General features: G+C 40.1%; 1 protein-coding gene across 1 annotated transcript in view; it reads right to left on the bottom strand.

Moving 5' to 3' along the window:
• Positions 1–556: 556 nt before the first annotated feature.
• Positions 557–14,357, bottom strand: part of SGCZ (sarcoglycan zeta) — a 1,100,701-nt gene continuing 1,086,900 nt past the window's right edge. Inside the window, exon 8 of the mRNA XM_027600618.2 lies at positions 557–751. Within this exon, the coding sequence (XP_027456419.1) occupies positions 557–751 (195 nt within the window). The remainder of the gene's footprint in view (positions 752–14,357) is intronic.

Below are 14,357 nucleotides of genomic sequence, written 5' to 3' on the forward strand. Positions count from 1 at the left end.
TTTCGTTTTGTTAAAAATCATGTATTGAATTTAATTTTTAGTAAAGCAAGCATTATCTAATGCTTGAAAATTTTAAAATTCAGGGATAAAAGTTTACATCCAAAAAGATGATTGGAAAATTGTGCTTTCAGACTGTAGAATTAGTTTTCTGACAGGGTTAACCATCTCATCTTGCCATTGGATACTGGGAATTTCATCTATGTGATTAATGTATGTATGTGCAGTTCATATCCAGGTCCTGCAAAAATCTAAAACTGTGTGCTTCACTTTATGTAGCAAAGGCACCTATGTTTTTCTCCCTTTTGAGCAGAAGTTATGATCCAGTTTTCCCGCTGAAGGTGATTTTTCCACTGTCCCGTCACCCACGCTCTCTGCGTTGAGCAGTACAGTAAATCACGAGAGAAGGTGGCAGCGAACCCCTGCTTGCAATCGGAAGAAGTTGCTCTGTGGACCATTTGAAGAAGCTCTGGACTGATCACAAGGGAAACCGAGCGGAACTGTGAAGCAGACGGACAGGAACAAAAGGCTATTCTGGTGTGAGGAGAAATCAGTCACTTCAGCTCCACAAGCAGATGTTGCTGCTGGACTGACAAGTGGAACCTACTCCCGCTGGAGAAAGGTACAGTTTGCCATTGGGGCAGACACACAGTTCGTACACGGTCTGCCGGGAACTTGAGGAGCTGGGTGAAGACGATGAGAAAGAGCCAGTCGGTAGATTCCCCAGCCGGATTTTATCTGCATTCAAAAATATCTAGGGGGAAAAGAAAGTGCATTTTAATGCATTTTAGCATTCGACCTTCCTCCGAGCTTTACAACATGGTCTAATAAGAAAGACCAAACAACAAACAATTCTATTGGTTTAGCTGCCATGCTTTGTTGAACAAATTACATTCCTAGCTACAGCCCAGAAGCCTGGCAGCTATCTTCTCTTTCGAGACATGGTACGTTCCGACAGAAAGCCCTCGATCTGAAAAGCAATATTGCACAATCTGCTTAAGGGGCCAACCCACTTATTCAAACACCACAGAAAATTAATGAGTTTGACAGAGTCTCTCCATTTAACTTCTTAATCATGCCTCGTCTGAAGAGTATACAAAGAAATCGGGAGGCTCATGGAGAGGACATTACTGAAGGGATGGACAACTTATAAAAAGAAAGTTACTCAAGACCTAATTTTTAAAAACAGTCATAAAATCATGTTCACAGTCTAAAGGATACAGACAGCACGTAGATAATTTGCACCATTAACAATTATTAGCTATAATCAGGTTTGAAGTCTCCGTGAAACGTATTACCTGTACGCTACACTGACTTTGCTAGATTTTCTAATTTACAAAATTACTTCACTTATTCCAAACATGGACTTAACACTTTCAGGGACAGTGATCATATGGTTCTGACATGCAAGAGAAAAGTTTCAAAGAAAGAAAAACTGAATCATGAATCTGAATGAACAAAGAAAACTTTCTCTAGCTATTTCTTCATTCTATTGTTAATCTAGCTAATTACTGCCTAACTTGACAGGAGAATCCGAGATTACTCCATTTTTTTCCTATATATTTGCCCTCATCCAGGTCCTATTTGTTTCTCACTGGGACTCCTACCTTAGCTCCCGGACTAGCCCGCCAGCTGCCTTTCTTGTCCTCTTATAGCCTGTTTTATATACTGCTTAGTGAACCTCTAAGAAACACAGATCAGATCAGATCACCCCAGTGCTCAAAATGCCCTGACAGCCAGCCTCCCACCACACTTAGCATGAATCTGGATTCCTTCCCATGGCCCACGAGCCCTCCATGATCTCTCTAACATCATTTCCTAGCATTCTCCTTGCTCCAGCATTTTCTCAAAGATATCTAAAGAACTCTGACCTCTGGGTTTTTTCACTTCCTATTTCTTTAGCCTGAAATACCTTTTTTTTTCCCCATTTACAACTGGGTGGCTAGAAAACAAGGGTGGGAGGGAGATTTCTTTTTGCCTTTTCTATATTTGTTATTTTTAATAGTAAACTCCTTTATTTTTTTTTAAATTTTGAAACACAGGAATCTATTGAATGCTGCAGATAAGAGAAAAATAATGCACGTGCCATAGACATGTATGTTTTAGATTTAGATATTTCAGATCCCTGTGAAAAGGTCACCCTCTAAAAAAGGGCTTTCTTAACCACTCTATGAAAATAACACTAATCCATTAGTCTCTCTTTGATGGCTTTATTTTTCTCTATAGTACCAATCCTTTCCTAACATTGTATTGAGTATGTATTCCTTCATTTATTGTTTGTTTCTCTCACTTGCAAGTAAGATCTACAGCTATCTTTGGGTCACAGAACAGTGCATAAAATTATACAAGTGCATGTTGTGTGAAACAATGTTCTTCCTTCACCACGGACATGTCTCTCCCCTCTAGGGCACAAATGTCCCCCTCCAGCAGAGCCCAGTTCATCCACTTCACCCTCCAGGAGTTTTCCCTAATGTTCCAAGATGGAAAGACTCTTCTTATTGGTTCTCCCACAGAACCTTATTAATATCTTATCTTGCTCATCATTTGATGATATTTTACAATCCTATTTATATCTTCCTTTCTCAAGTAAATTACATCTTCCTCGAAGGTGGAATCATACTGAAATATTTTTTATAACTTCAGTGTTTAACCCTGCAAATACAGCTTCCTCATAATGCAAATGGTCGTTGAATACATGAAGATTATAAAGTAAATGGATGATTGAATTTTTTAACAATATTCAAAGTTACAGAAGTGTGATTAAAATTTTGTTTGTAGGTGTCAAATGTTAAAATTTATCACTCCATAATTACTTCTGGGTTGAGTGACAGGAAAGCCAAGGGAAAGAAAGTGCTTCTGTTCTTATTTTTTAAGGAGACTTATTTTTTCCTGATAGGAAAAGTTGAAAGCACACAAAAGTAAGCAAAAGGAAATGACAACATATTTTGGGGTATAGAGGCTGGGTGTCATTTCTCTTGGCTCTGTGTCTCCTTGTTGAGGGACGTCAGTGAGAGTAACACCAACCGTTACACACTCTGGGCTCTTACACTTCTCCATAGGAAAAGAGGGATGAATAACTTCTCTACTGGTTGAGTTTAAGAGAAGAACTCTCGGGGCACCTGGGTGGCTCAGTCAGTAAGCGTCTGCCTTTGGCTCAGGTCAGGATCCCAGGGTCCTGGGATGGAGAGCTCTGCATCGGGCTCCCTGCTCAGCGGGAAGTCTGCTTCTCTCTCTCCCCTGCCCCTGTTCATGCTCTATCTCTCATGAATGGATAAATTAAAAAAAAAAAAAGAGAGAGAGCAAGAGAGAGAGGGACTCTCTCACAGCTCACCCACTGTCCCTCACTTCTTTTTTGTTTTTATAGATTTTATTTATTTGAGAGAGAGACGGAGAGAGGAGGAGCAGGGTGGAGGGGCAGAAGCAGAGGGACAAGCAGATTCCCCACTAAGCAAGGAGACTCTCAGCAGGGCTCTATCCCAGGTCCCTGAGATCATGACCTGAGCCAAAGTCAGACGCTTAACTGAGCCACCCAGGCGCCCCCCTCACTTCTTTTTAGGAGCTAGCATGTTTGCAGAGAGCAGAAATCCCAGACTTCATAAATGCCAAAAATATTATGGGGCAAGCTCTGGGACAGCGGGCTTTAGGTCTGCATGTTTGGAGATGTGTTCATGCTGAGGAAATATCAGGAGCTGGTGTTTTGTCCAAGAAACCTTGAGACATAGACGACAAAGCGTGCAAATGGAAAGTGGCGAGGACGCTCACGTGGGATGAATCAAATGAATGTAGGCTACTGGGAACGGTTCACTTATGTAGGTAGCACAGCAATGACTGGTACTGGTTAGCCCAGGGGCTTTGGAGTGGCTTGCTGACATAATGCCACCCCGCCGGCTTTTATAGTTACGCAACTGGTCCTCTCTGCCTGCGGGTAGCTCTCATGAAGAGCTGATGAGAGGGGCAGTCTTTGTACAGGCAAGACGAGCAGGTGGCTCCTGTGTAAAGCAAGCACAGCTGTGGGAGCCTCATCAACAGAATTATCCTTGAAGGACTTGGGCCTTATTTGAAGCAGGTGTGGGGCCCCAGCATCGCCCTCCAGCTCTGCTCTCCACTCTGGGGCTACTCTCGACAACACATAGCTATAGGACAGTACTTAATTCCATAAGCTTCCAAGATCCTTACCATACACTCAGCCATATAAGGGAAATATATTTTATTAATAAGTAACATTTAAACGAATGGGGCCTTTAAAAAGAAAAGGATGTTTTCTTGAGATAGAAAAATAAATCATGAGGTAAAAAGAGGTGTTGTATATTGATTCTTTCCAGCATGGCTTTGCCAGGTTTCTGCAGCAGAGACGTGAGACATTCAGGGACCTTGGGAACAAGCCCCTGTATACCTGGAAAATTCCCTGCCTGCTGGCCATCATCGCTTTTCTTGCAGAGCAAGGCACCAGCTAAGGAGCAAGCCCAGTCCAGGGCAAACCAGTATGCACCAAGACGGACTCCAGTACGGCACTTTCACAGACTTTTGCCCTCATTATAATACTGAAAATCATGCCCAGGGGTGGAGAGCTAGCATGTTCATTAGACACGCCGCGCATGAAGAAGCAGGACCATTAAGTGCACAGGTGCTAATAAATCCCCACCTCTACCTGCTTACCTGTCACCCTTTTTCCACCTAAGTTCCTTTAAAGTATCCCATCTGACCTCTCCTTGGAGAGTCAGCCTGGGGATTCTTTCCTTTGTGCTGCCCCCTGGGGCTGGGTAATAAGCCCCGAGAAAGCTTGCCTGTGCTTTTACATTTGGGGTCGAGTCTTGTCTCTGCCATTGCTGGGTCCAAGGACCTGAGTCTGGTAACATTTTGCGACCACGAGGGGACTCTAAGATGAGACAGGACTCAGTGAAACCGGGGCTGCCAGACTCAGACCTCTACCCGTGACTGGGTAGACTCTGTTTGCTCCTCTTTTCTTCCTTGAACCAAAGCGCATCACCTCAGTGTGCTGACTGCGCCAGAGCTCCTCCCCTCGGAGGGGGCGGGGACTGTGCGGCTCCTTGTCGGGGGGCGGGGGCTGAAGCCACCGTGGGATTGGGCGGAGTTTGAGTCTCCCACCAGAGCGGGCACTGGTTCTTTTTTTTTTTGCTACGGGCACCTTTGGAAAAACGGACTCGTACTTAGGTCTCTTATGGTCATGACTTTGGGAGATTCTGGCCAGGACTAATCGCCCTGGTGAGGGGAAACAGTCCCTGTTTGGGCTTCTTTTTCTTTGTTCTCTCTCTTATCACCTTTTTTCCCCCACTCCCGCCCAAAGTCCCTGTTCCGTAACCTTGTTTTAAAACCTCTTTACTTTTGTTTTCTGTGTACTCCTCTGTGGGGAGAAAAACTGTGGACTTAAATCTGATTCACTTAAAATTAACTAAAAAGGAGTATTCCAAACATAAAGAGTAAAACCTATCCAAGTGCACATGAGATGAAGCCATGCAGCCTCACACATACTAGAAGCTTAAGGCCTACAAATGTCTGAAAAGTCCTTTGTCTAATGATTTGTAATTTATGTTAACCCTGCAGCCAATGTTCCTTCCCTGCAAGCACTCTCTGTGAAGACTGTGTATCCTGCTCAGCTGACCTCACTTTAACTGGAATGAAACATTTTTCCTTTCTCTTTCTTTAAAGATTTTATTTATTTATTTGACAGAGAGAGAGACTGAGAGAGAGGGAGAGAGGGAGAGCGAGGGAGAGCGAGAGAGAGCACATAAGCAGGGGGAGCAGCACACAGAGGGAGAGGGAAAAACAGACTCCCCGCTGAGCAGAGAGCCCAACAGGGGGCTTGATCTTGGGACCCTGGGATCATGGCCTGAGCAGAAGGCAGATGCTTAACTGACTGAGCCACCCAGGCACCCCTTTCCTTTCTCTTCAAAAAAAAAAAAAAAATTTTTTTTTTTAGAGTTTGTTCATTTTGCATCGACCATTCCTTGGTTGATGGTTGGTGGTTGACAGGATGTCAGAGCAGCTGGGTTGAGAACCCCAGGGGTTCCTCCAGAACTCAGAGCTTGGGACCAGCACCAGCCCTCGGTGGCCCTCTGACTTCCCAGCACCTCACAGGTGTGTGGAGGAGGTCTCCTGATCGCCAGACCCCCCTCAATTTGAGTTGATGGCCCTGTTTTATTTGGGCTGTTGGGGGTTACTGTTAATGCTGTCTAGGTGGAAAAAATTTAAGGATAACCTGAGTCTCAACTGGCCCAGATGGGGCTCTTTTGGCATGTCTAAGTTAGTTTTCTTGCACACAAAATTAGAAAAAGCTGTCCATAAGACAAAACAACCCAAAACTAGGAAACTGGTTCAATTAGTGAAGCCCCCAACTTTTGGGGAGGAAGGAATGCTCAAAGTGGTACTCTGGGCTTCTGGTTAATTTGTTGCTGCAGCTTTGGATATCTTTGCATAAAACCAGCATATTCTAATTGGAAAATAAATAATTGACCCATAAATTATGAGGCAATCTTGCAATTAGATTTGTTTTCATAAAAGAGGGGGGTCTTTAGAAATTGGGTTTTTAATGTTTTTTCCACCAATATTAGTGAGACAAAGGCTAGATTTCGTTTGCATCTTGTTTGTGTGCATATGTGTCCATATGTGTTATAAATGTGAGATATTTTCTCTACCTCTGGATGGTAATTGCTAAAATTCATTTGTTAAGGGGCTCTATGTAATTGGTTTAATTGTTTTAAAGGCAAGTGCTTGTAAATATTGGGCATTCTCAAACTCATAAAGATAAAACCTAACCTCAATGTTTTCTTAAGTTCACATGATCTAGGATGAAGTTCCCTACATCAAGGCCTTTATGTTACTCCATAAAAAAGATGCTTCATGGGAAGGAACCCAGCTGATGGTCCAGAGACATAAGGATGAACACAAATCTCAGACACCTGACTCTCTTCCCAATAATCAGAATAATGAGAAAAAGGAGGAGAAAGGTAGGCAGACACTGGAAAACCTAAATCCACCTCCCCAAGCGCAAGCACCAGAGCTGATGCCCAACCAACTACCTGCTTCTGTGCCTCTTCCAGGGGGCTAAAAGGCACCCAGAGAAAAAACATGTTTTGCAGGTGGGGAGAGATAAGAGATTGAGATGCTATCCAGGAGCAAAGAGCAGGCCTAAGCTGTTGGGCTCCCTCCTACGGAAAGACTAAAGCACCTCCCAAATCAGCATGAAGGGGCCCAAGAGCTCCCCTGGACTCAACCACCGACTTCAGATTTCCCTGCAAGAGCGCCAAGTAAAAGTGTCAGTGGGGAACAAACAGATTGACTTTTCAGTGGACACAGGTGCAACATATTTGGTATTAAAGCTAATTCAAGGTTGTTTAATTAAAACAGACTTGGTGGAGTTATCAACAACTCTCATTCTACCTGAATTTATTAAATTCATGTTGTATCTATTGCAGTTTGTCAGCAAAAAATGACTTATGTTTGAACAAACTAATGTTTGATTTTGTCTGTCTCATGAAGTTTTCATGGATAATTGTTAAGAACAAGTAAATTAAATGAAAAGATTTATAGCTTTCACAATCTTTGGTAATGTAAAACTTCAAAGCTTTGCTGGGCTAAATGATACATTGGGCTAAGTTCTTTGGGTATCTGAGGCTTTTCCAAATAAGACAAAATACTGAAACATTAATTATTAAACATAGATTTATGTGCTTTTGGCTTATTATAGAAAAATTAAAGATAAATTTGGGTCTCTTAGTAAATAAATTTTACGCTATCAAATTGAAAGATGGTACTCTAACAAAAAGCACACGTTTTTAAAAATTATGAAAAGTATTCGTAATTTCTGATCTAAAGAATTCTGGTATAACAGTTCACAGTTGCTTATTACTTAGATTTTACTAGAAATTGAATTGCTTCTAAGAGTTAAAATAGTGATAAATTTAATTGAGACTGCTGGAAATAAGGAAAACCAGTCTGTATGTAAAAAAAAAAAAAAGTAGGAAATATGTTTGAAAAGGCATAAGGAATGAAAATACATTTTTGTTGGGGGATAAAAGTAATTTTTTCCTAAGACGAGACTGGTTATTTAGAGTGAGAAGGCTTAAGATAAAATCTGAATAAAAAAAGAAGGTTGTTGGGTGCCTGGGTGGCTCAGTTGACTGCCTTCGGCTCAGGTCATGATCCTGGAGTCCCGGGATTGAGTCCCACATCGGGCTCCCCACAGCGGGGAGTCTGCTTTTCCCTCTGACCCTCTTCCCTCTCGTGCTCTCTATCTCTCATTCTCTCTCTCTCAAATAAATAAATAAAATCTTTAAAAAAAAGGTTATTGTAGAGGGTTTATGGAGGGAATCTGGAAAAGAACTTTATATGTGGTCAGGACTGACTAAGATTGGAATAGATGAGCTTCAAAAGTACACTGGTATACAAATAAAACTTGGTTTTTCTCTCTGTTAAAAGACAAAGTTTTCTTGCATTGTTGGTCTGCTTTTGATAAGAAATTATAAACAAATTCTTTTTTTTTCTATATTTGCCCAGAAAAACAAGGTTTCTGTATGTGTTTTTATCAAGTCTTTGGTCACTTAAGAAAACAAAATCTTCTCAGTATCAAAGGATCTAAGTTTTGCTAACTACTGTATAATCCTTCGTATTTGCTTCTGGAATGTCTTGTCACCTAGATTAAATAATTAAATATTAAGATTTATAATAATCTGTGATCCTATTTAGGCATGTGCTTTAGAACTTTCTGAGGTTTTTAACAAATTTCCCCAAAATTCAAATTCTATCTTTTTTATTAACATAAAATAATAAAATAAAATTAAAAAAATTCAAATTCTAAAAGAAGTCTTTTTAACTAATTAGACTTGTTTATTTGGTAAGTTAGGTTACAAGGGAAGCATTATCAAGCAAATGATAACAAACCTTCTTAGGTTATATAGTAGGGGTCAATGCTATAATTGTCCTAGAAATCATATGAAATCCCTAAAATTTTAATATGTTCTGGTAAAAGGTCATCACTTGACATTCCAATTATTAAAGTGTGTGTCAGAAATAACTGGATTTCCTTGCCAACCACATGATAATGAACTCTCATCAGATCTTTAACCATGTCTGTTTTTGAGTCTGTCATTTACAGTCATTGTTCTGATGCTCTTGCAAAATGTGTTTCAACCTCGAGATTCATGAAAAGAACTTCTGACAAGTACAAGGTTTTTGACACCCTTAATGTCATGAAACTAAACTGGAAAATAATTTCTGGAACTGCTGGGAAAACTGTATTTGAACAGAACAAAAATTAGTAATGTGGAACTATATAAATTGAGAAAGATGATGGTAGTTTTTATGACTCTTTTTGAAACAATGCTGGTTCTCTAATGTTGCTCTTCCAGATTTAAGGAAACATGTTCTCTTAAGATCCCTATGACTTATAGAAATTTGATAAAATATCCCTTTCTGAACAATTTGAGGCATTTCAGTTTTCTGCCTTCCCGAACCCTTCAGAATTCAGAAACTCTCCGTGAGTATTCTTTCATGGCAATTGTAATTGTTTACATAAGTTCAATAAGAATCTGTTCTCCTTGTAACAGGACACCATTAGAAACATTGGTTATATTACCAAGTCTTTGACCGGAATGTCCTATTTGAGAGAGACATGCATAGACTCAGATAGGACTAGACAGCTTTAAGGAACTAAGGTTGACTTTCTGGAACGAAAAGAGCCCCTTGGAATTGTTGGCCTGGTACTTTGATTTTGGAGTTCCCAGATGAGTAAAGAAGGTCACTTCTTGGCAGGTGCAGGAACCTAAGGATCTGTGGGAGACCTCGAGAAGAAGAATTCACCCAAATCTACAGGTATTGCAGGCACATCTAATGACAAGTATCTGGCTTGGCTTCTGGCCTTGAAAGGCTATTAAAAGTTCAATCTAAAATTCCTTACAAAAGTTCCAGCAAAGCAGATTTAAGAGAACTTATGTGGTCAATCACTATTCTTGCTGTACTTATGTAAATAATTAGGTTAAGTTTCTTAAAACTAGACTTGTTTTACAGACAAATTATTTTTAATTTGGCTATGTTTGATGAAAATGAGGGTGATTTTAGAAAATTATGTTTCAATAACATGCCTTTTGTGGATATTAGATTCCAGTTCTGATTAATTACCTTTTAAGTGTTTGCCATTTGCCTATAAGACTCGGCTGGATCCTGAATTCTTCCAGTTTCCTCAAATATCTGGCTAAGCCTCTCCAGACTATGGCTTCCAATCTTCTTGCATTCTCTTGTCTTGGACTCATTAAGAAGTAAATCTGGCCTTTTTTCCTGAAGGCCTGCAGACCAAAGCTAGAAAACTGGAAGTAAATTCCAGAGGGATTGCCATGGTAGCTCGTATATTGACAGTTCTCATGCTTGTTGTTCTATGGGCCCCTCAAAAGATCACCACAGACTTTGAACTGCAAATCAGAAGATCCGTCAGGTTGCTGCTGCCTGTTCCTGCTCTGTCTGAGGACACTTCGAGCCTGACATCCGGAATCTTCTCATTGGCAGGACACGGGACTCAGACACCGGGTTCATAATTTGCTCCAATGGTCAACCTGTGTTTTCCTTTTGTTGTCACAGAAATACCTCTTATTAATTACCTGATTGCTTGCTGAACAAGGAGGAGCCTATGCTGTTATTAACAAACCTGTCCTGCCCAGGTTAATAAGAAAGATTGAAGTAAGTACAAAAAGGGTGTATGAGCGGGCATCCTGGCTGCATCGGTACAACCAAGGGACAGATCCTAACTATATTTGGTCAACCATCAAAAGGGCCCTCCCCAGTCTCTCTTGGTGGTTTGTTTTTTGTTTGTTTCTGTTTTTTTTTTTTTTTTTTTCCTTTCCTGGGACGATTGGTGGCTATTATTTTTGGTCCCTGTCTGTTAACCTGTTAGTAAAAATTGTGTCTTCCAATCTCCAGCAATTCCAAGTCAAGCTCATGGTGGCACAAGGATTCCAACCCCTACAACTACAGGAAGATCCAAGTCCCTCTGACTGCACAGAACAGTCAGCCTGAGATTTTCACACCTGCAGGGTAGGATAGGGACAATGCCCCCACTCAGCAGGAAGCAGTTTCAGAAGATGAGACCTGTAGTCCCTTCTCCTTAAGAACAAGAAGGATGAAATCTCTCAGAGGGGTATGAGACAGTCAGGGACCTTGGGAACAAGCCCCTGTGCACCTGGAAAACTCTTTGCTGCCTGCTGGCTCTTTTCACTTCTCTTGTAGAACTCCCTACTGACTTTTATACTTTTCTTGCAGAGCAAAGCACCAGCTAAGGAGCAAGCCCAGTCCAGGGCAAACCAGTCTGCACCAAGACGGACCCCAATACTGAACTTTCACCGACTTTGGCCCTTATTATAATACTAAAAATCATGCCCAGGGGTGGAGAGCTAGCATGTTCATTAGACACGCCGCGCATGAAGAAGCAGGACCATTAAGTGCACATGTGCTAATAAATCCCCACCTCTACCTGCTTACCTGTCACCCTTTTCCCACCTAAGTTCCTTTAAAGTATCCCATCTGACCTCTCCTTGGAGAGTCAGCCTGGGGATTCTTTCCTTTGTCCTGCCCCCTGGGGCTGGGGCATAAGCCCCGAGAAAGCTTGCCTGTGCTTTTATATTTGGAGTCGAGTCTTGTCTCTACCATTGCTGGGTCCAAGGACCCGAGTCTGGTAACTGATAGGCTTGCTCGTATCTCTTTCTGTTCTGCTAAGACAGTTACTGTGATACTGTTCACCTTCCAAATTCTAAAAGTGATATTTCTATTCTATATTGCCCTATAAACCATAGAATTGATCTGTTCTGAAACTCTTCCTGGTACTCCGAATCACACGCCTGAGTATTTAAGTCACGGCCCACTGTCTTCTCTGCACGAAGAATTCATTTATCCCTTTCTTACCCTTTGAAATCAGGCCGATCACTGTGATAGCAAATGTCAAGGGATTTACAAAATAAAAATTGTTTTCCTCTTTCTCTGTGATCTTGTAATGTATACGTTACTGCATTATTGCCTCTCATGTGCTATTATAACACTTTTTTTTTTCAAAGTTCCATCTAGATTATGATTTGGGTTGTCTTCAGAGCTGTGTTTGAAATTCCTTGCAACATTATGTCTGAAATGACTGAATCTTCATCAGTGCAGAATTTTGTATGTAATTTCATTCTTATGCATTTTGTCTGTTACTTTGTTACCTCAATACCACGTTGTTCTGATTCTAACTATTTTAAAAACAGTCTAAGTGAGGGAGTTTACATCTTTCTATTTTGTTTAGTAAATGATCAGTATGCCTTTTCTGTGGAAAAGTCAGTAAAGCAAAGAGAAAGATTTCATATCATTTCACACTTTTTCCTAGGAAAATTACATGTTATTCTATTATAAAGTGCTGTGCTTTTCTGTGTCTTTATGTTATTAATATAAAAAATGACCACAGCTGAAAATCTCTGGCTATGATTTATTTATAGCATAAAATATTCAATTCACAATTAAATGCTAACCTGTAATTGAATCCAAGGATTCATTCTGCTGATACACTGAATAAAAGAACATAAGTAAAGTGGTGCATAAATAGGAACAGAACAGAGATTAATAACCACCAATATTTATTATGAGATGATTCATTATGAATAATTTGAATGAAATGATTAGCATGATAAAAGCAACTCTTTAAAAAGGATGCAAGATATTTAAGAAAGATTTCCATCTTGCTGTGGCAGACAAAGTATTGTATTCTGTAATTGTAGGAGAAAGAAATCTTGAAAGGTAATATGGACATACTCTTAAAATATTATGAAGCGTATTTCTAGATCACTTAAGTTGTAATATCCATTAAGATGTTAATATAGTCCTGCCAGTAAGTTTGTTTATAAAAAAGAAGCAAAATATCCAATTAAAATTCACCCTGAGTCAACAACTGAAATAATGACATAAAGGTAAGGAAGGAACGTCCTCCTTCAATTCTATTGATTTCTGCCTTCATCTTTACATCTGAAGAGGCATAAAATGCTCCAGAGCATCTTTCTCAAGTTATTCTTCCATTCTTTTTCTTCTCAACTTGACCTTTATAAGCTCATAATAAAATAAGCATGAGAAGGAAGAAATACTAAGGGACTTAATTGGTGGAAACAGGAACACAATTGATTTAGACTTTCAAGGACTTTGGGAATTGTAGCAAAAATATACACAATATATACTGTGTATAAGGATTTGAAATAATTAAAATAGAATTAAAAACAAGCACACAAAAGAGTGACGACCAAGATGCCCAGGCAGATTTGAAAAAATAACAAATGAGAATCCTAAAAATGAACAACATAATTATTAAAATTATTTTATTTTTTTGGAGATTTTATTTATTTGAGAGGACAGAGAGAGAGCATGAGTGGGGGTCAGGGGTGGGCAGAGGGAGAGAGATAAGCAGATTCCCCACTGAGCAGAGGGGGGGAGTTACCCCTAATTATTAAAATTAAATGCTCAATGGATGCATTAAATAAGTAATTAGAGACCAAAAAGGAACCTGGGCCTGTAGATCTGAGTAACTAAACAGAGTGAGGCACAGGGAGACAGAGAAATAGAAACTCAGGAGGAGAGGCTAAGAGATATGGAGGGTAAGGGAATGAAAGAAACACTATGTGTTTCTTTTTTTTTTTAATTTTATTTTATTATGTTGTTAGTCACCATACACCATTATTTTTTGATGTAGTGATCCACGATTCATTGTTTGGGTATAACATCCAGTGCTCCATGCAGAACGTACCCTCTCTTTAATACCCATCACCAGGCTAACCCATCCCCTCACCCCCCTCCCCTCTAGAACCCTCAGTTTGTTTTTCATAATCCATCATCTCTCATGGTTCGTCTCCCCCTCCGATTTCCCCCCCTACATTTGTTTCTTCCGAGTTTCAGAAAAGGGCCATAGAGGAAATGGGGAGTGGTAATAGGAGAAGAAGCAATGCTGAGAAATTTCCAGAACTGACAAAATTGTCATTCTGCTGGCACACCAATCACAGCGTATGTAACAAGGTACATGGAATGAATGTGTGCCTAGGGCATTCCAGTGCCAGATGGAAGACAAAGCGTTCTTTACAGCAGTGAGGGAACGGGAATCATCTTAAAGGAAGGACAACAGACTGACAGGAGATTCTTGGAGGAAATAAAGTAACATGGGAGAAAAATGTTAGCTCGTATCTATCTCCTTATCTAGGGAATAACAATTGGGCTAAATAGTAAAATAACTTTTGTTTCATTTTTCTTTTAGAAGAATATAGGAACCATTTCTACAGAAATATACAAACATCCAAAGTACTTTTTGGAAGACCAAAAAAGAAAAAAAAAAAGACTGCCTTCATTCTTGATAT

Source organism: Zalophus californianus, chromosome 2 (assembly GCF_009762305.2).
Source record: "Zalophus californianus isolate mZalCal1 chromosome 2, mZalCal1.pri.v2, whole genome shotgun sequence".
In the NCBI taxonomy this organism is placed as follows: Eukaryota; Metazoa; Chordata; class Mammalia; order Carnivora; family Otariidae; genus Zalophus; species Zalophus californianus.